The 22,233-nt window shown below is 47.8% G+C and overlaps 1 protein-coding gene across 1 annotated transcript; it reads right to left on the bottom strand.

Moving 5' to 3' along the window:
* Positions 1-930: 930 nt before the first annotated feature.
* On the bottom strand, positions 931-19,153 carry MCM2 (minichromosome maintenance complex component 2). The gene is made up of 16 exons (XM_084887840.1): positions 19,032-19,153; positions 17,870-18,102; positions 14,323-14,498; positions 13,965-14,222; positions 12,578-12,797; positions 12,076-12,283; positions 11,411-11,545; positions 10,926-11,117; positions 7,042-7,135; positions 5,642-5,892; positions 5,403-5,529; positions 4,695-4,807; positions 3,543-3,788; positions 2,597-2,779; positions 2,233-2,388; positions 931-1,784 (listed from the first exon to the last, which is right to left on the bottom strand). Exons 1-16 carry the CDS (start codon positions 19,035-19,037, stop codon positions 1,674-1,676), a joined length of 2,709 nt encoding a protein of 902 aa, XP_084743966.1. The 5' UTR covers positions 19,038-19,153; the 3' UTR covers positions 931-1,673.
* Between the last annotated feature and the right edge of the window lie 3,080 nt (positions 19,154-22,233).

Here is a 22,233-nt window from a genome sequence, read left to right as displayed (position 1 = left end):
GATAAGAACCATAGAAACATCATTTGCTGAAACATTTGGGTTTTATGTCTCCTGAACCAGCTCTGGAGTAGTAATGGTGATGTTTTGTTGTTCATAACAAACCCCTTTCAACCACACCTGAGTTTACATTAAGGAGGTGACTTTAGAAAGCCCCTAAGGATGGGGCCTGGTTGCCAGGGGAACCAACCTTGTGATTGCAGGTTTGGAGGTCTTATCCTCAGCCCCTGACCTCTCGGGAGGAGAGGGTTTGGAGGTTGAGCTCATCACTAATGGCCAATGATTTAATTATCATGTCTACCTAATGAAGACTCATAAACAGCCCTAACTAAAGGGCTTTGGAGTTTCTGGGTGGGTGGACAAGAGCACATCCATGTTCAGGGAGGGTAGCACATCTCACTCTCTAGGTGAGGCAGGGTAGTAAGAAGTTAGGAACATTCCTTGACAAGTAGAATGGGGAAACGGACAGATAGCTGATTCAAACTGGCCCCATTCAGTACCCTGACTCGCCTTCTCATTGTCCCTTGCATGACCACTCCCTTAAGCATTAAGCTCTCAGGTCAATGAAGTTCTGGTCCATACCAAATAATCAGGAACAAAGCCTTGGGTCTCTGCTGGCCAGGTGGCTCAGTGGGTTGGAGCATCTTCCCATGCACCAGTGGTTTCAGGTTTAATTCCTGGTCAGGGCACATACCTATGTTGCAGGTTTGATACTTGGTCAGGAGGAACTGGTTGATGTTACTCTATCACATTGAGGTTTCTTTCTCTCTATAAAAATCAATAAAAATATATCCTTATTTATATAGGGGATTACAAAAAAAAAGCCTCTGGTCTGTTGACCAGTGACAGTTTTGGTCAAACTAGAGATAACATCTAGGCTCAGTTGTGTTTCAGCCCAGGCTATTATATAAAGACAGAATTGAGATCAACAGATAAAAGTATTTAGACTTTATTAAAAATTTAAACCACAGAAACAGAAATTAAATGTACAAACAACGAGAAAGCAGGGAAATTATTAGATAGGAGAAAATGATTAATACAGCAAGGGTAAGCCATATGAACAGTGGTCCTCATTAGCATATCAACCCCTTCCTCCTTTAGGAAACCAAGCTGTGACATCACAGAGGGTAGAGGGGTTGGGGCATTTTCCTACCCACTCGATTTCTCCAATCATAGAAGCCTATCCACACACAGAAGCCTCGGTGTGCAGAACGAAGTTCAGAAGAGCACTACCTATACCTTGAACTTGCTCTTTAGCCAAAGTGGCCAAAGCAGCCAGGATACAGAACTCAAGCCAAGAAGGCAACAGTTCTCGTAAAACCCTTATATGCTTAGTCACCTAAAAGGCTGTATCTTAAACACACTAGACTCGATCCAGAATGAAGTGGTGGCAGACCTCCCATACATGGTGGGTTACTGGGCAGTTGAAAAGAAACATTGGCAAAGCATGCCCACCCGAGACAGTGAGAGAAGCAGAAAAGGAGCCTAAGAAATAAACAGCAACATTCCCAGCCACAACCCAAGCCCAGCAGCCTGGGGAAGCCAGATAGTTCAACTGCCAGACCTGGCCCCACCACTCTCTGTCCCCCCCCAGTTGGGTTTCGTATCCTTGAAGCATGGGGTGCAGTGAGCATGGACAGACTTCCCAGCCAGAATGAGGAAGCTGCTGTGGAGGCTCAGAACTGCTGGAGGATTATCTTCTGCTTCACGTCATGGCTGAACTTGTTCATCCGAAAGAGCTCACTGTCATAAAAGGCAGAGAGGTTGTGGATGTTGATCTGACGGGCCTAAAGGGAGAAAAAGTCAAGTGAGCCGTGGAAATGGATTCCAAAATGCCCACGTCCATGTAGCCTTGGGTTCAGTTCGCTTTCTAAGGTCCATGCACTGCAGGCTGGGCAGGGCTCCCATCTCCATTATAGGGAAAGCCAACCAGGGCAGAGGCTGGCTGTGTCAGGGTCTGGAGCTAAACACAGGCTTGCCATATTAGCTCTGTCAACTGCCTATGGGCTCAGGAGAGCTACTCAGTATCCTATGATGTTTCCTCTGTAAGATGAGATATCAGTAACAGGATTTAACCTCTTTGGAACAGAATTCAGTACATTACAAACACCCAGTAAATGGCTTTCATCCGATGCCCACCCACTCACTGACAGAGCAAGGACCTTCTGTCCCCAAAGATGACTGACAGCTCCCCAGCTAGCCAACCCTGCCCTCCCCTCCCATCTGTGCCCGTACCTTGTCCACCAAGTCCTTCTCAGGCACTTCAATAGTGTCCTGCTGGGCCCCAAAGCGGTTGCGTTGATACGTCACCTGCTCTGCCACTAACTGCTTGAGTATGAAGAGCAACAGCTCATTGTTATCACGTCGGAATGAAAGGTAGCGGGCAAAGGTCTGCATGAGACAAGAGCAAAAAAATCATCATCTCCCGCTACCAGGAAACTCAGAACTAAGGGATGTGGTCATCCCACTCCCACCATGCTTCTTCACCACCAGCAAGAGCAGCCAGGGACTTCTGCTGCCAGGCAGCACAGCAAAGCCAGTGTCTCGAGATGCCCATGTAGCTTCCCTCCTAAGGAACCCCACCTCAGTGCACACCGACCTTCCGCATGCTGCGCATGACACTGAACTTCTGCGTGTCGATGAAGCTCTCCAGCATCACACGGATGGCCATGTTGACGTCATCCTCGATCACGTAGTCCCGCAGGTGGATGCGTGCGTGGGCCTCTGCCATGCGGATCATGGACTCGATGTGCCGCACTGTGATGGGGATGCTGCCTGTCGCCTAGAGAGGATAGCATCAGATCTTCTCAGAAGAGGCCAGGGGAGCAACAGCGGCAATGCTAAAAGCCCAAACCCAGAGGGCACATCTCATCACCCCATGGCAGAAGTGCTCAACAGAGCCAGCAGGTGACCTCACTTTCTATTCCTTGAAGTGTGGTGGTGGCCAGGCGATGCCTATGCCATGGCCTGCCACTATCATACCTGCACATTTTGTCCCCAATGCGTTCACTTATACGCATTCCAGCTGTCCTTGCTACTGGCATGTACAACGTAGAGAAAATAAGCTGTTGTTTCTATGAAAACTAAGTTGAATGCTCTGAGAAGACTTGATGAAAAGGTTAAAAGAAAGAAAAAGGTTGTGGTCTGACTAGGTGTGTGAGAAGGACCAGTCTACAGGAATTCTGTATTCCAAATGCTTGCACGCTGCTTTTAAATGCTCTTCCTACCATAAGAGAACCAAAACCAGCTCAGAGAACCTGGTGAATTGGTGAGATTTATGCAAAGTCAACATGGAACTTAATCAGTGGCCATCAAAAGAACTTGGTCATTAAAAGACCTTGGTCCTATACCCACAGAGACAAATGCACGCACATATTAAGTGACATCTAAAACAAAACACTTCGGGTATAAGGTATGTACGTTTCCTTTATAAGGCCTCCCGCTTTAGCACTTTTTGGATTAACTGAGTACAAGGATGAGAAAGCTGCAGCCTATTTCCTGCCCCACCCAATCCCAGCCTGCCCTCCGGCTTCCAGGGCCCGCACCATGGATTCTTTCCTCAGGTCGCTGTACATCTTGGCCACTTTATCCTGGTCCATCTGATTGAGCTTCGGGTGGACCTTCTCCTTGGCATAGATGATGTACTTCTTCAGGACATCCTGCGGCAGAGGCTCCACGCCGAACGTGTTGGGCATGGTGGGTTCTGGGGTGCTGCCCAGCCTCTCCTCCTCCTTGTTACTGGGGTGATGTCTGACGTGGCTGCCAACCACAAAACGGGCCAGCATCTCATCCTAAGGCAAGGTGGAAGAGGGCAGGTCACAGGGAGAGTCTCGTAGCCTGGCTGGGAGAAGTCAGCTAGCTGGAAGAAGTGCGGGCTGATATGCTTCAGAAGAATGTTCTCTCAATACTTATATCCCAAGCCTTCTATGTGCTAGGCAGCTCCAGATACCCGGGTCCATTGGTAAATGTGACCACGCTCTCTCATGGAGCTCACCTCTCAGGGAGGGTAGAAAAGAAAGTTTTTAAATTAATTACAGAAAGTAACGTGCTAAGAGAAGTAAGGCAATGAGTGAGGGCGTAAGGCGACTTCTCCAGGTGAGGTTGCTAGAATACCTCTGTCATCTGACAGTCCCACAGAAGAGCATTCCAGGAAGGAAAAAGAGCAAGTTGGAAGCTCTGGCATCTTTAAGGTGTGGATGAAATGAGGAAAGGAAGAAGAGATAAGTGCAGAGATCTTTTAGGCTGGCAGACACAGCAAGGATGGTGGATTCTCTGATGGTTACAGGGAAAGCTGCTAGCAGGTTCTTAAGAAGGAAAGGCATGACCTGACTTATGCTTTCAAAGGACAGGCTGGCTTCTAACTGGAGGTCTAAACTGGGCATGAGCGGAAGCCAGGAGATTAGCCTCGGGACACCACAGTACTTCAATCAGAGCAAGAAAAGCAGCAAGTGAACTCTGGCAGTGGGAACAATAGAAGTTGGTGGCAGACTGTGGACTGTGTTGGGTAGACAACTGGGAGGGGGACCGGTGAAGGAAACAGAAATCAAGGTTGACTTCTGGACATAAGAACAAGAATGGAAAACACACCGAGGTCCAGGTGGTGCCCCCTGTCCTCATGCCTGGCACACCACAGGCCCCAAGCCTCACGGAGGTTCCCAGAACTTCCTGCATGGAAGCTGGGACAGGTGACTGTGTACCTGCACGGGGTCCACTGTGTCCCTCACCACACACAGGATGTCGAAACGGGAAATGATCGGCTCCGTGAGGTCCACGTTTTCTGAGAAGGTCAGTGAGGGGTCATAGCGGCCGCCTGAAACACAAAGGAAGCTATCAGGGTTCATGTTCCTGCACATTCTCTCTTCTTGAGCCATAGAAAGTTCTCTCCAACCCCAAGTTGCTTCAGTGACAGAGGGGAAGGGCACTTTGGCAGAGGAGCTATTGTAGAAGAGGGTGGAGATCCAGCGCCTGCTGTCTGAGGTGGTCTGGACAAGAGACAGAAGAGGCTTTCTCTGAGCAACAGACTGAAATAGCTTCGAGACAGAAAGCATACCTGTCTCCCGGCAGGAACAGCCAACCAGACAGGCGAGGGTGCCCGGGCTCTCTAAGCTCTTGCTGGCTGGGTTTAGCAACCACTCCTCCCAAACTTAGACAATGACCTAAATTCTTCTCTCAGGTGTTCTAAGAATGGCCATGGGTGGTTCTGAGAACATGGCTCAACAAAAACGCAGGCACATCACTTCCCGCTCTGGCAGGCCACGCGAGAAAGAATCACCTTTTGCTGCCTGACTCAGATCTGGGACTGAAGGAGGGGTGCTGTGGGTGCCTGATTCCCCAAAGCAGCGTCTCTCTGGGTCTTGTCCCCTTTAGCAGGCCCCGAGCCCTGCCAGCTAGTGTGCCTGGTATACCTATGGGGTTGGCAGCGGCAATGACGGTGCAGCGAGCCTGTAGTGAGGTAACGATGCCAGCCTTCGAGATGGAGATACTCTGCTGTTCCATGGCTTCATGAATGCTGGTTCTGTCCTGGTCATTCATCTGCAAGAGACAAATGCATGATTCTCCATGATATGCCTCACTAACACTTATCCTCCACTGTGGGTTAAGCCAACACACCCTGAGTCCATCACCCACAAGGTCCAGAGCCCACCTTGTCAAATTCATCGATGAGACATACTCCTCGGTCAGCAAGAACCAGAGCTCCAGCTTCTAAGGTCCACTCCCTGCTGACAGGGTGCCGCTGGACATATGCTGTGAGGCCCACAGCTGAAGCCCCCTGGCCGGTGGTGAAGATGGCACGGCTAGACACTTTCTCAACATATTTGAGAAACTGAGACTTGGCTGTGCCAGGATCTCCGCACAAGAGCACATTGATGTCACCTCGCACCTTGTGCTTGCCCCCTGCAGGCAAGGATGCAAGAAGGGGGAGTAGAGATGAAAGGAAGGTAAGGGGTTTAGGGCTTATCTCCAGTTTCTTAGCCTATTATGAATGGCAAAGAAATATTCTCTCCAGAAAGGGTTGCAATACTCTAGGGTTAGTAATCCCACTACTGAGCAATGACCCCAGAAAAATGGGTACATAGGAGGTGTATATAAATATGTTCTTTGTAAATGTAAAAAACTGGAAGCAACTTAAATGTTCTCCAACTAGAAAGATAACCAAATATATTCTCTATATGGACCATGATTTAATTTAAATTACATACAGTAATTTAAAAGAATGAACTTGCTCAGTATGCACTAATACCAAAAGATAACAAAGATGTGTTTCTTGAGTGAGAAAAAGATGGATACTTTATGCATATTCACTTATACAGACATACAGGAACTGTAAAGAGAGACATGCATTTGTGTGTGAAATCCTGTGTTTTCTAAGTATGTGTGCTAAACCTATGAATAGTCACACAAAAGTCTGGGAGTACACAAACCACAAAGACCAGAAGAGTGACCTAAAGGGAGGGAACTAGAATTAAAAAGGGTGGTTGCCCTGACTGGTTTGGCTCAGTGGATAGAGCGTCAGCCTTCGGACTGAAAGGCCCCAGGCTTGATTCTGGTCAAGGGCATGTATCTTGGTTACGGTCACATCCCCAGTAGAAGGGGGTGTGCAGGAGGCAGCTGATCAATGTTTCTCTCTCATCGATGTTTCTGACTCTCTATCCCTCTCCTTTCCTCTCTGTAAAAAAAATCAATATATATATATATATATATATTTTTTTTTTTTTTTTTTTAAAGGGTGGTCGACAGTGACTTTGGCTTTTCTCTAACTTCTAATTATTTAAGAAGAGGATGTAATATAAGTAAAAACTCATGTATTTTTAAGTTGAAACAACTTTTTAAAAGATAAAGTTTAAAAATAGGAGTGAAGCAAAGATAAATTTGCTCATCACAAAAGGAAGGCAATGGTAGAGCCATGCCATGAGCTATGTTCTACCTGTGATGACTGAGCCACACATGGTCTGGCCACCTCTTAGCAAGCTTTACATACAGAGTCCTGCCTTGTCTGGTATCTAGAATCTGGCTCCCACTAAATTCCCCACAGAGACTTCTCACCTGGGTTTTTGGGCTCCCCTCCGAACAGAGCCAGCGCCAGGCCTCTCTTGATGTCTTCGTGCCCGTAGATGGAGGGAGCAATACTGGCAAAGATCTGAAGAAGGAAGGGAGAGCGCCATGGGAATAGGAACTCTGCTCTCTCTGGAGTCTGGGCAGATAACCACCCTGTTCCATCTTAGGGATGGAGAAACCCAGCCCGAAAGCACCCACACTACATCTGCTTCGATTCCACCAGGTCTGGCCTTAAGCCCGACCTTACGACTATGGGCCTTGCCACTGGTGGCTCTTTCTGAGAATCACAGAATTTAATGCTTAAAAGAACTTTGGTCAGCCCCCTTTGTGTTATCCTAACTTAGAAAAGACTACCCCAAGGTTGCAGATCAGGAGCAGGAAGGAGAGAAAACCCAGGTTCTCACATGAGCTCTGTGGTCAGCCTGTGATGGAGAAATATAATACAAAGCAGAAAACGGCATTAAGTGTCCTTCAATGGATGAATGAACAAAGATGTGGTACATAAAAATAATGGAATGAAAACAAGTCAACCATAAGAAAGGATGAAATACTGCCATTTGAGACAACATGGGTGGATATTAAGAATATCATGCTGCTGAAACCGGTTTGGCTCAGTGGTAGAGCGTTGGTCTGCGAACTGAAAGGTCCCAGGTTTGATTCCGGTCAAGGGCATGTATATTGATTGTGGGCACATCCCTGGTAGGGAGTGTGCAAGAGGCAGCTGGTTGATGTTTCTCTCTCATCGACGTTTCTAGCTCTCTATCTCTCTCCCTTCCTCTCTGTAAAAAAAACAAACAAACAAAAATATATATATATGCTAAGCAAAATAAGTCAGACAGAAAAAGTGAAGAATCATAAGATTTCACTCATATGTTGGACATAAAACAGAAAGCAACAAATGAACAAACAAAACAATAAAGAAAACTCAATGACAGAGACAACAGTATGATGGTTACCAGTGGGAAGGCGGTAAGGGGAGGTTGAAGAGGGTAAAGGTGGTCAAATATATGGTGATGGAAGGAGACTAAACTTTGGGTGATAAGCACATAATGCAACATACAGATGATGTACTGAAATATATAAATACAGAGCTTCAGGGAAACGCAGCTACCAGGAATTCAGGTCATTTCAACCGGTGAGTCACTGAAACGTTTTCCATTTGTGTGTGTGTGTGTGTGTGTGTGTGTGTGTGTGTGAGAGAGAGAGAGAGAGAGAGAGAGAGAGAGAGAGAGAGAGAATATGAGAGAGAATGCAAAATCTGCTGAATGTTAAGATGAAACTAGAGACACACCTTGCTGACGGGAGTCAGCTTCCACCTATGGCATGGTTGTGCCTTCACTATTCTCAACCTTTCCACCTTCTGCAAAGCACTGTATCCTCACAGGTCAGACTGAGTGGTGTGGGAAGCACCAGGCCCCAGGCCTCAGCACTTCTAGTGCTGATGTCGGGAAATCAGCACTAGAAGTGCTGAGGGAGACCCACCCCCACAGTGCTGGATCCAGCTGTCTTGTCTCAGCCACCAGCCAAGTGGAAGAGTTACTCCCTCTGGCCTCCCTGAAAGCACGGAGATGAGGAAAACCCATTTCTGGGAACTGGGGCTGAGGTCAGCAATCTATTCTGTGTATGGCCTCTCTCCACCAGAGACCGCAGAACCTTCTGGAAACAGGATCTGCTGATAACAGTGCTGCTGGTACCAGAAATGCCTCCTGCCACAATTTTATTAGTTAGGAGTAGAGGTCTGTTTCTACAACACTGCTTCTTTTTTTGTTCTTTCTTTGACCCTAAAATTTACTGCAATCCCCAGTCCAAGCAGAGGCTGTTAGCACTGTTAACATTAGTGGCTCACAGTGGTCCAGGCCTAATGCATCTATAGGCAGATGTCTCCAAATACTGTTTCCCAAAGGAAAGAATATTTCTCACAGGGTTGTTTGGAGAAATAGCTGATTCCAGGTCTGGAGAAGCCTGCAATAATCCTAGCACAGAAACCTCCACAACATTAAAACCTATATCTTTACAATCATGGAAATGCCAACATCAGCAAATAACTGATAGGAATTGCTAATTATTTTTAAGCGTGATGATGGTATTGTGATTTGGTTTTAGTAGAGTTTTTTAGAGACACATGCTAATATAGTTACAGATAAAATGCTGGCATTTCCTTGGAAATACTTGAGAGGGAGTGCAAACACAGAGAAAACAAGCTTGGCCAGACTGGGACAACTGGTGAAACTGAGGGATGTATAAGGGTTCATGATACCATTCTATACACACATCTGAAAATTTCTGCAATAAAATTTTAAAATATAGATCAGGACCTGCGCTAGGGTACCCCACAGAACTTACAATTACCAAATACACATGCATCCTACAAAACTCTGGTTACTGCATGGAGGGAGCAGAGTACAGTCATTGGAAGTCTCTGAGGCCAGACTGCCTGGGTAGAAATCCTGGCTCTGCCATTTGTTAACTATGTGATGTGGGTGACTTACTTAACCCTTGTGCCTTAGTTTATTCATCAATAAAATGCACACAGATACATCTCGATTACAGGAACATAGAACAGAAACAGTTGTTACTATCTGGAAATTACCTAATCCCATGGTTGGCAAACTGTGGCTCGCGAGCTACATGCGGCTCTTCCACAAAATACCACGGCCTGGGTGAGTCTATTTTGAAGAAGTGGCGTTAGAAGAAGTTTAAGTTTAAAAAATTTGGCTCTCAAAAGAAATTTCAATTGTTGTACTGCTGATATTTGGCTCTGTTGACTAATGAGTTTGCCGACCACTGACCTAACCTATCTGGAAATTACCTTGGTACCTAAACAGTGTCAAGCAGACTGGATACATATAACAATTTGTTTATTACACCCTCATCTGCATTGGGGATGTTGGAAGACACTCTGCCCCAGATTTCCTATCCTCCTACATACCTTGTGCCGCTGGCCCTGAACTCTATCCAGATCGCTCTTGAGAGCTGTTTCTGTAGCGGGCAACCCAGCAGCACGAACTCATGTCTCCCTCCAGGACCATGAGCAGCCTGCATCCTGCTTGTTGATAGCAGGTTCCCAAGCTGATACCCTGCCTCCCTGTGGGGCAGTAGGGAAAGGGGCAACTGTGTTATTACCTACACTGCCCACTGTGCCCTGTGGCTGACTCAGTTCCTCTTGGAAAGTAACAGGCCAACTTAAGCAGAAAAGCAGAGACCAGAGAGACAGCCAAACTGTTTGGCATTAAAAACTGAACAGAAATGGAGAGTGAAGCAGAGAGAGGAAAGGAGGGGAAAAATTAAGAGAATTCTGGGCCTGAGAACACTTAGAACTTGGCAGCTGGTGACACCTAAGCAGGTACAATGGGAGAGGACTTGTATGAACAGAAATTTAACATTCTATTTGTTATCTTTGTGTCTACAATGGCAATCCCCTTCATCCCAACTTCAGTGAAAATGTCTACATAAAGGAACCAAAGCCATATTGCAGTAGTGCTCTACCTGGAGAAGACTGTGGGCAGGCGCCTGACAGCAGGGGACGCCTACCTGGGACAAGTTATTGCTATTGCTCTGCTTCCCTTTCAATTTCATATGGGCTCTACATGGTCTGATAAACCCTACAACCCTGTCCTATCTGGGTGGGGACATAGGCTCAGGCCAATCTCACCAACATTTATGCTCTCCCCCTGGCAAGTTTACTGAGCTGCTACTGGGAGTAAAATAAGGGAACTCCAGTTTCCAATACCTGGAAATAAGAAAGACTAAGGTTTCAGGGCAGCCTAGAGTAGTAGCCAAGGCTAGGGCAGCGAGCCCTGTGTACCCACAACACCCCCACGAGCCCCTGGGTTCCTTGCAGAGCACAGTAGCCCTGCAAGACTTCAACTTGCCTTCTCCCCGATCTGCTGGTCCTTGGAGAGGCTGATGATCATCTTCACATCTTCGTCGGTCAGTTCCCCCACGGCAACCTTGTTGTCCTTCTTGGCTATGTGGTTGGCTAAGATGACCGTGGCAAAAACGGGGAAGCCATTGGCAGTGTTGAGAGAGCCGTCGTAGTTGTTGTGGTAGATGCCGGTCAGCTCCTGGGAAAAGGCAGGCTATGTGGTCAGAGGGGGCCAGCCCTGGGGTCACAGTGGGAGCTGGGCCTACCTCCACACCTGGCATCACCCAGTTGCTTCTCCTTTAAGTCCTCCATGCTACAGACATCAAGACGAGAAACTCAACAAAACCAAAGCACAACTATAGTCTTCAATCCAGTATAAGGGTCACTTAAGAACTTAGCCCACTTTCCCCATCTGCCATCAACCCCTCCTTCAGTCCACCACAAATCTCCTTAGCAACTCAGTTCCCTCCCAGCCCGCTCCTGGCCACATACTATCTCGTCTCCTGGCTTGCAGCTGTCCACCAGATCGGCGAGGAGGATAGCATCCTTGGAGCGGGGCAGCCGGCCGGCCGCCACTTTGCCAGGACTCTCCTGAATGCGGATGCGCTGGTAGTTCTGATAGATGGTCTGCAAAAGACAAGCAGTCATGGGACATGTCCCCGTGGGGCACACTTCACACTTCTTCAAGCACTGAATGATGTCACCTGACCCCGACCACGTAATACAGTAGTTTATAGAGATCTTCTAATCTTTTGAGTCACTTCCTGGCTGGGTGACCCTAGTCAATTTCTTCATTGGCAAAATGGGGTAATAGTACCTGCCTTAGAGGGCAGAGGAAGACTACATATGTTTCACCAGGCATCTGGAAAATACTCTAGAAATAATTCTCAAAGAAGCCATCAACTTTTGATGCTTTAAACAAAATCAGTTTTTAAATATTGGCTTGAATTTTTGAAAACATCTTGTGGGCAAAACGAAACAGGCTGGCCAGACAGATGAGCTTTGCCCTATGGCATGGCTAATACACGATACCTTCTTGCTTCCCTCGGCTGCCCATGCTAGTTTTCCAAACTGCCTAAAATGTCAGGCAGGCCCTTCATTCATACCAGGGACCCGAGACAGGGACAGACAGCAGCCAGTGATGCGTGCTTGCTCACCTCTTCCATGTTGACCTCAAAGGGGCCAGCGGACTGGCACTCAGGACAGGAGCCGGGCTTCACCTCCTGGTTCTGGGACTGAGCGAAAGGCCCCAGCACAAAGCTACACTTGTTGCAGTTGTATTTGACCATGCTGAGCTGGGGCAGGACGCCTGTGCAGCTGGTCACCACCCCGCTGGTACGGATCAGCTGATTCAGGTGCAGCTGCCTGTGGAGATGAGAGGGCACCTCAGAGGCCTGGAGCCCCGATGCTTGACCCGCACCCTCTGGAGAGGTGAGGCCAGCATGTGAGAGCATTCCAACATCAGATCCTGGAAATCTGGGGCCTGGCACCACCAGATCCATCGTACCCCACCCCATGCAAGCCAAACTCATGGCTGAGGCCTCTCCTTGGCCACAGCCATCGCCCACACCACCACCCTGAAAAGCTCTCTTGAATGATGCCTGGAGCCATAGGGTGCCAAGGACCAGACCCTCAGCCCCTGCTCTGTCCTCAGCTCACCTCAGTGAGCGCAGCTCCTCCACCAGAGGCAGGTGGGAGATGCGCACGTGGATGTGGCTGGTGATGCGATCGTACTTGGGGTACATGGCCAGCACGACCTCCAGAGCAGCCTCATCGAAGATCTGTAGCAGCTCCGCTGGCGCCTCTGGCAGGAAGTAAGCCAGGACATGCTCCCTGGCTGCCAGGTCCTCATAGTTCACCACCAGGCTCTCACGGTTCTCTAGAGAGGGGAGTAAAGCTGGGTGTCAAGCCAGAGGAAGCGATTTCTGTCTCACCGAGCGAGGAGAGAAAGCCCAGCTCTCACGGCTAAGTCCACCTTGCTTTAACCGTGTGACTTAGATTCCCTGACACATCCCGAGTCTCCACTTTCCAATCTGTAAAATGAGGAAGTCGCTGGGAGAATTAAGTAAAATAATACACACAGAATGGCTGATACAGCAGGTCTGCAACTTGAAATGCCTATAAGGACCAGGAAGGAAACCAAAAAATAAACTTGTGTCAAATGTAAGGCTCAGCAAATGGAGGGGACAGCAGGAAACAAAGAATTGCATGCCTCCTTTAAAAATAATCCCTGTCCCACAGAAATGCTGCTACTTTCTAATCAAAGTAGTAATCCAAATTTTTTACATAAAACCTGACAAAAATCTTTTTTAATTCTCACCTGAGGATATGTTCACTGACTTGAGAGAGGAGTGGGGGAGAGATATAGAGAGAAACACTGACGTGAGAAACATCAATTGGTTGCCTCCCGTATGGGCCCCAACAAGGGATCAAACCTGCAAACTAGGTATATGCCCTGATCAGGAATTGAACCAGCAACCTTTTTGGTGTCCTGGATAACACTCCAATTGAGCCACCTGGCAGTGAGGCAAACGTGCCAAATTTTGAACATGTTAAAATACACTTCTGGCAGAAACCATCTGGCTCAGTGGATGGTCCCAGGTTCGATTCCGGTCAAGGGCATGTACCTTGGTTGTGGGCACATCCCAAGTGGGGGGTATATAAGAGGGGGGGGGGGCAACTGATCAATATTTCTCTCTCATCGACGTTTCTAACTCTCTCTTTTTCTCTCTGTAAAAAAATCAATAAAATATATTAAAAAAAAGAAAAAAGAAAGAAATACACTTCTGTGGTACAGATTTACTCCTTGGACAATCAGCTGGACTGTCCTGGTGCAGACTCACAATACTTTTTGTATTTGTCTGAACATGGACATCGTGGGCACCAGGTTCTAGCTCCTGACCAGCAACAGGAAAATTATTTAATGTCCCCTACACTCCATGTCACCATTTAATGTGCTATTACTGGGCCAAAGTGGTAATTTTCTGCAGGAGAGTTTTGCAAGGTGGACCACGGTGAGCAGAGGCCCCGAGTACAGAAGCCAAACCTTTGCACATGTCACTGATGCGCTCCTTGAAGACATTGTGGCCGTGGCTGTCCACATGGGTGCGCAGGAAATTCTTGAAGCGGTGGTGGATCTCCAGTCGGGGGCCGGCCATGCTCACCCACTCGCGCACAGAGTGGCCCTTAAGGTCCTCTAGGTTCTCGATGCTCTCGATCATCTCGTCCTCCTCACCGTCGTCCGTGGCCCGCTCCACAAGGCGGCGTTTCCGGGCGGGGCGGTCCTCATCCTCTTCGTCGCTGTCTGGGGACAAAAGAGACAGCCTACAGTGAAGTCCTCCCCAGCTCCCAGAGGCTCTGACAACAGGACCGCTCCCCTTGGGGTTGTAGACATCTCAACCTACCATACAAGAGCCCACGGCGCATGCGGCCCAGGCCCCGGCCAGCCTCGCGGTCGCGCTGCCGCATGGCCCGCTCCGCCGCCTCCCTCTGACTGGCTGTCAGCTCCTCTACATCCTCATCGTCCAAGGCCAGTCCGTCCGCCTCGTAGGTGTCCAGCTCCGGGATGGCACGGTAGTCCCTGAGAGACCCCCAAAAGGACCCTGTTAGTATATATATATATAAATAAAACAACTCTAGAAAACAAAAACACAAAAACACCACCCAGGAACTGGGTCTGGGCCTGAGGTTTCCAGGCCAGAAACACAGAGGGATCAAAAGGATCTCCAATGGATAAACCAAGTGTGGCTTATCCATGCAATGAAACTCTTTTCAGTTTCCAGAAGGAAGGAAAGTCTGACGAATACAACAAGATGGGTGAACCTTGAGAACATTATGCTAGTGAAACAAGCCAGTCACAAAAATACAAACAATGTATGATTCAGCGTGGTATGAAAAATTTCTAGAGATTTTTGGTGGTGATGGTCGGACAACAATGTGAATGTTACTTAATGCCACTGAGCACACTTACAAAGGCTTTCAGAGAGTCAACCCCAGCTCCCTGAGTGGGCAGGAATTTTCCCCTCAGACAATGCGGCCTCAAACCCCTTCAAGTAGTGGGAAGGTCTTCCATTGACATCAGCCAAACCGGCCTCTCTCACATGCCTGCCCTGTGGCCCAAGCCTCTCAGCTTCTCCAGGGCTGTCAAGGGCTCATTTTCCACACGGTCACCTATCAGCGATCTGAGGGGAAATGATGCCTTAAGAAGGAACTCCGAAGAGCAAAGCCCCGCTCTCCCTGCAGTTCTGGGAGTAGACATCACTGCTCCATCCAAACACGCGGAAATGGAGCATTAGGGAATAATATGACTTTTGCCAACAGTTGCTCAGCAGGGTTGCATGTCAAAAAACAATCCAACTACAAATCACAACGTTTGTTCGCCACGCCACCCTACCTTCCCAAGATAATCCTCTTGCCTTTTCCCTTTAGTCAGTAAGTGGCAATTAGGGCAACTGCTACTATTTGGGGGTTTCTTGTTTTTTACTGTCACGCTACATTTCAGACCAAGTAATCCCATACTGCTGATGCTAGAAACAGAAGCCAGAGACAGGTACATTTCTGGGCTCATCTGTTTCTGAATTCCTAAATTCTCAGGGAAAAGGTATCTCACTCTTCAAGAATTTCAAGTCATGCCGAAACCAGTTTGGCTCAGTGGTAGAGCGTCGGTCTGCGGACTGAAAGGTCCCGAGTTCGATTCCGGTCAAGGGCATGTACATTGGTTGCGGGCACATTCCCGGGAAGGGGTGTGCAAGAGGCAGCTGGTCGATGTTTCTCTCTCATCGACGTTTCTAGCTCTCTATCCCTCTCTCCTCCTCTCTGAAAAAAATCAATAAAATATATATTTTTTTTAAAAAAAAAGGAATTTCAAGTCATAAAACGTCCTCAGCAAAATTCCATAAAAAATTGATAAACCAGACTTGATTAAAGTTAAAATCTTTTGTGCTTCAAAATACACCATTAAAAAAAGGAAAAAGACAAGCTACAGATTGAGAAAATATTTGAAAAACATGTATTTGATAAAGGACTTGTATCCAGTATAAAAAGTTTTTAAAATTCCTACAATTCAAAAAAGTAAAGAATCTGGATACTTCTCTAAAGAAGATATACAAATATCCAACAATCATGTGAAAAGATGTTCCACATTAAGCATCAGAGAGACGTACATCAAAATCCAAATGAGACACCACCTCACACAACATTAGGATAGCTATTATTAGCACACACTTAGATTGCAGATTCCATCCCTGGTCAGGGCATAAGGGAGACAATCAATCAAAGTGTCTCTCTCACATCAATCCTCCTCCCTTCCACTCTCTCTGAAAATCAATGGAAAAAATATCCTCAGGAGAGGATTAAAAAACTAAATAAATAACCATAGAATTATCATATGACCCAAAATTCCATCCCTTGGTATTTGTCAAAGAGAACTGAAAACATATGTTCACATAAAAACTTCATAGCAGCATTATTCTTGAGTGCCAAAAAGTTCAAAGAACCGAAATATCCATCAAATGATCATAAATAAAAAAATGTGGTCTGTCCATACAATGGAACATTATTCAGCCACATAAAGGAATGAAGTACTGACACACACACACACTACAACACAGATGGACCTTGAAAACCACACTGTGAAAGAAGCCTGTCACAAAATCCAGTTACATATTATGATTTCATTTGTATGAAATGGCCAGGACTGGCAGCTAATCTAGGGACAGATTATTGGCTGGCTGCCTAGGGGTGAAGATGGGAACCAGGATTAACTGTAAACAGGCACAAGGGTTCTTATTGGGATGAATGGCCCCAAAAAGGAAATGCTCTAAAAATGGATGGTGGTCATGGTTGCCAAACTCAGGAAATTGAGGAAAAAGCACTGAATTGTATTCTTACAACAGGTAAATTTAACATATACAAGCTGTAGCTCAGTAAACATGTTTATTAAAAAGCCATAAACACAGTCTAATTGGGCCCAGCTAGCCCTCACATACCTCTATCCAGAGGCCCCTGCAAAGGGCCTCTCCTCTTGTTCTCAAATAGGAAGGGGAGGTGGAAACTGAGGGTAGAGGATGAGGGAGGGGGATACTGCCTGAGCCATTCCACAGCACACAAGAAAGGACCTGTCCAGGTTTGATTGGTCCCAGACTTCTCATTCCTTCCAGTCTGGCGTGTACTACACACCCAGTCTGGATGACAGCACTTAAAGCAAAGATCTAAATGGTTCAGTGCCCTCGACAGTCTGTGGATGGCTCACCAAGCATTCCCTGTGGACTGTGGGACGGCCTGTACAGTTCTCTCACACACACCAATTCTGGAACTCCAAGTCTCAGGAGGAGACTGTTCACGAGGCTCCTGATATTCACGTAATTCTACTACTGATGCACCTACCAAGTCCCTGTTGTAAGTATAGGATAGGACAGTAGAAAGCTAACCCTGCTTTCTTACGAAGTTTACTCCACTGTGTTCGCATTAAACCTCAATAACCTTTAATACATGTTTATATGTTTACTAATAAGTGTGAAAGTATATAACACAGGGCCTGGTGCAGATTAGGCACAATAAATGTTTGCTGAATCAAATCTAAATCTTGATTAATAAGCACCTGTTTCTCTGAAGTTGCAGAAAAACAGTCAGCTGCCTGCTTCCCATCCTTCCCAGTTGACATCCCTAATACGGTCCTCCAGGTTAGAGACCCCTTATATCTCCCGGGGCACACATCTCCTGGAGCTGGGGCTTAACCTGTCCTTAGGTGCAGTCTTAGAAAAAGCAAGTTACAAAGACCTACACTGTGGCCCCGAGAAGCTGTTTGTCTCCCCCCAGGCCCTGAACCAACATGCTCTCAAAAGTAAGATGCTCTGATTTGTCTGCTTTCCCAGGACCCAAAGCAAGGTCACTGACACACAGTGGGCACCCTACAGAACTATTTGTTGAGTGCAGGGCCTTGACTGAAAGTACCTCTCCATGCCATCTCCAATAAGCTCCTCTCCATCCTCTTCTTCTTCCTCTAGGGGTGCCTCTGTGCCCAATAGCCCCTCAGACTCATCCTCAAAGGGAGGAAGGTCTCGCCCAGGGCTGGAGGTCAGGGCATCTGTGCGCCGGGAGCTTCGCCCAGGGCTGGAGGTGAGAGGATCGTTGCTTTGCCGACGGCGGGCAGGGCTGGAGGCAATGGTGAAGGATTCAGATGATTCCTGCAAGAGAAGGCCAAGAAGATGAGGGCTGACTTAGCTTTCTATGATAAGGGGGTCTCCTTACAGTTATCCTGTCCTCCACCACACCAAATCCCTTCCAGCCTCAAGACTGCACATGCTGTTTCCTTTACACAGAATGCTCTCCTCTGAGCTGAACCAAGGGCTTAACACACCGGAACCAGCTCAAATATCACTTCCTCCAACACTGGGTCGTTCACAATAGTTTTTCTCCAAGACAAGTCACTGAGGAAACCTCATTTGTCCCTCCCCATAAGCAAGCATTCCCACCCATTTGAGCACCCACATTGTGCCAGACAACTGCCATACAAGAGCAAGCAAAATAGAGCTCTTCCATGGCCACAGACAAAAGAGTGGTGAGACCAGGGACATTTGTAATACTTTCAACAATAAAGATTTATTAAAAACAAAACAACAAAACGCAACAAGTCTTGATGCTCACAGACTATGGGAAGGGTCAAACAATAAACAAGACAAAGAGACAAAAGTATTACAATAAGAAGGGCACGAAGTTGCCGGACCTTGTCAGTCTTGTGTTACACCCCGCTACCAGGCAGAGAGGGGGCCCAACAAGCATGTGCGGAGTGAACAAGTGACAGTGGTCTGGCAGGCTGCGCTCCCAAGCTGGAACGGGAGGCAGCATCATCCGGACTCGAGCGGCGCGGGTCCGCTAGCTTTGCAGACTCCGAGAGAAATCAGCTCCAAACCCGAGCCCAGGGGCCCAACCTCATCCGAAGGACCGACCCCCGGCGGCGAGGGGTGGGGGCCATGGGCAGGGCATAAGCTCAAGCAGCGCCGCACCCCCCAGAATTGTCCCAGCTGCTGGCGCGCGCCCCCCACCGCCCGCGCCTCAGGGGGTACTGACTTGTGAGCCGCGGGGACCACCCACAAGCCCCCACCCGCACGCTCACCGCCATCTTAGCGCCACACTCCTCTCCGCTGCTCCAGCAAAACAGTTTTCCCGCGAAAAGTGGTTCACGTGACCCGCCACCCCGGGAGGCGTCTGATGAAACATGACGTCATGACGTCGGCGTCCATTTGCGACTCGCGGAGCGCGGCGGGCTTCCAAAGGGTGAGGCCCCGCCCATGACGCCCGGAGCTCCCGCCCACGACGCCCGGAGGCCCCGCCCACGACGCCCGGATGGGCTGGGCCAGTGACACTGGAAGCCCCGCCGCCAGCCGAGCCGTACGTGGCCGGGCTCTCAGCACTGGCCTGACCAGCAGTTTGGAAGCTGAAGTTGCGGGTGCGGGCAATGGGGGCTGGCTGCGTGACCTAGCCCGTTCTATAGATGAGGCAACTTAAGTTCAGAGCTTTGTTTTCTGAGGTTTTAACTGTCTTCTGAGTGGGAAGTCCGTTTCAGCTTCAGTTTCTGCTGCTCCAAAAGCTCTCTTGGGCTGAATACTTCAAAGCACCTAAATTCTGCGGAATTGTAGGAAGTCACTTTTTGTGTGCCCACTGTGTGTTGTATGTTTTTATTGATTTTAGAGAAAGGAGGGAAAGAGGGAGGGAGGGAAGGAGAGATGATAAGAGGGAATCATTGGTCGGCTGCCTCCTGCACTCCCTTTACTGGGGATGGAGCTCTCGACCCCGGAATGTGCCCTCACTGGAATGGAACCAGCGACCTCTTGGTTCATGGGTCAATCAATGCTCATGCTCTGGACCTCACCAGCTGGGCAGGAAGCCATTTCTGATGTTACTGTAGACGTTATCCTCACCCAAAGGAGCAAAATGCAGGGATGTTCCAGGTTAAAGAACGACTGTTGTAAAGATGTAGGCTGCATGGATGGCACAGTGAGTATCTGCAAGCAATGCCAAGAAAAGGGCAAGACTTGAGGTTGGAGAGCCAAAGTCAGGAAAATCTCCCAAGTCATTCTAGGGAGTTGGAGCTTCATTCCTGAGAGCAGTGGAGAGCCACGGAAGGGTTTTGAGCAGGTTAAATGAGTACGGGGGGGGGGGGGGGGGTGTGTGTTAGGAGAATCCCTCGGGCTGCCTCTGCGTGGAAGTGGATTGAACCAGGTTGGAGGCGGTTGCTGCGATTTTTCCTCCACTTACAGGCAGCACAGGCTAAGGGAGGACCCTTGGTGAGCCGGGCAAGGATGGATGTCAGCCCTCTTGGTACTTCAGTGCAGTGAACCAGCACCTCTGGATAGGACCCAGAATATAGGGCAGGGGAGACTATGAAGACTAAAAATATTCAAGGAATATTTAGGAGATGGAGTCTATCAGCCTTAGGGAGTAAGGACAGTAAAAGGGAGGCATCCAGGATGACACCAGGATTCTGGTTTAGGTGACTAAGAGAAGGATGGCACCACCTCTGACACATAGAATGCAAGAGGAAGACAAGTAAGTTTTGGGGAAAAGAGGATGAGTTTGTTTCTGGCTGCGTTAACATGGGTCCTGAGTGCAGCCATCCAGGATGCCATTTGATATTCATTTATGGGTGGGGCTCCAGAAGGAATTTGGGCAACTGCCAGCCTTAGGAGTGGTTGGATAACCAGATAGTGAGTGCAGAGAGGAGAGAAGAGGGAACCTGGGAAACACTAATGGTTAAGAGGCACCAACAAAAGATGCTGGGCAGGAGTTGGGATACTGGGAGCTGCAGAGGGAGAAACCAGAGAAGAAATGATGGATGGAATTGTATTATTTATCTATTTAAGCATAACAAATTACCTGGGAATCTAGCAGGCTAAAACAATTACTGCATATTATCTCTGTGGCTGTGGTCTGGTTGTGGGTTCATGGCTGGTGCCTCTGCCTCAAGGTCTCTCGCTGGCTGCACCAGTGGTGCTGCACTCATGGCTCAGCTCAGGGAGGCCCTGCTTCCAAGCTCCCTCATGTGTCCGGTTTCAGTTCTTCCTTGTCTGTTTGATGAGGACTCAGTTTCACACTGGCTCTTGGATGGGGGCCTCCTCAGTTCCTTGCTATGTGGACCTCTCCATGGGGCACCTCACAATATGGCAGCTGGCTTTGCACTGAGCAGTGAAAGAGGCCATACAAGACAGAAGTCATGTCTCAGAAGTGACATTCCATCACTTTTGCCATTCCCTGTTTGTTAGAAGTCAGTCTTTAGGTTTAGCCTACTGTCAAGGAGGGGGGATCTCGGGGGGCTGTCTCAGAGACTGCCAACCAGGGGTGTGTGTTGAGATGGTAGACGGGGACAGGAGGTGACAAGCTGCCAACAGGTCACTTTTGGATAAGGACCAGGACTCATTAGTAGCACTGGCAAGAGCAGATCTATGCCGGATTGGTGTCATACACCACATTAGAGTGTTTTGAGTAGTAGGGAAATGAGAAGGGTGAATTTGAACAATTTTTTGAGAGGTAAATGCCTTAGGTATCTTGACCCAAGGGGATGGAAGTCCACATGGGCCCATTGAATACTACTGTTAGCGATTAGATCCAGTGGTCAAAGGTCACTCTCCCTGTATGAGAGCTGTTGTGGCCACTGCCAATTCACTATAAGATGTAGAATAGATAAATAAAAGGCTCTCCACTGGTTCTGCATGTGCCTCATTCAGTGGAAGCCTTACTTAATTTTGATCATACTTCACACCTCTCTGCTAGCAGACTAACCTCCTGTGAAATTCCTTTACTGTCTTCATCTACTGTGACTATAGCTCTGTGTATTACCCAATCCTGCTACTCTCCTTCCTCTGTTCTTCAACAAAATTCATCATGACTGCCTGACATTAAGACCAACTACTAACTCCTCAAATTGATTTACAGAAAACACTTCTTGAAAATGCTGAATTAGTTTGATGTACTGATGATTCTTATCTGGAATATAAAAATAGGCCGCTATCAAGTAGGCTATGCATTTGTCTCTACATGAGACCATTGAGGCCAGACCAATGCCTCAGGAAATTTTGCTTAACGAGAGGAGCTCTATGCATTAATTTGAGCTTGCATTTGTTAAAATGGCTAACATTTATACTAAAGCAGGTATGCTTTTGGTGTTACCCATGACTTTGGTATGCTGTTCCAGACATAAGATTTAAAAAGTTCATATGTTTTAGAACTCTTAGAGGCTATCCAGTTACCTAAATCTTTAGCAGTCATAAAAGTCCCTGAACTTACATTGGCAAACACGGATAAAAAATAAAGGTAATCAT

Source organism: Pipistrellus hanaki, assembly GCF_964339955.1.
Source record: "Pipistrellus hanaki genome assembly, chromosome: 6".
Lineage (NCBI taxonomy): Eukaryota > Metazoa > Chordata > Mammalia > Chiroptera > Vespertilionidae > Pipistrellus > Pipistrellus hanaki.
This window is presented reverse-complemented; position numbering and strand designations above follow the sequence as displayed.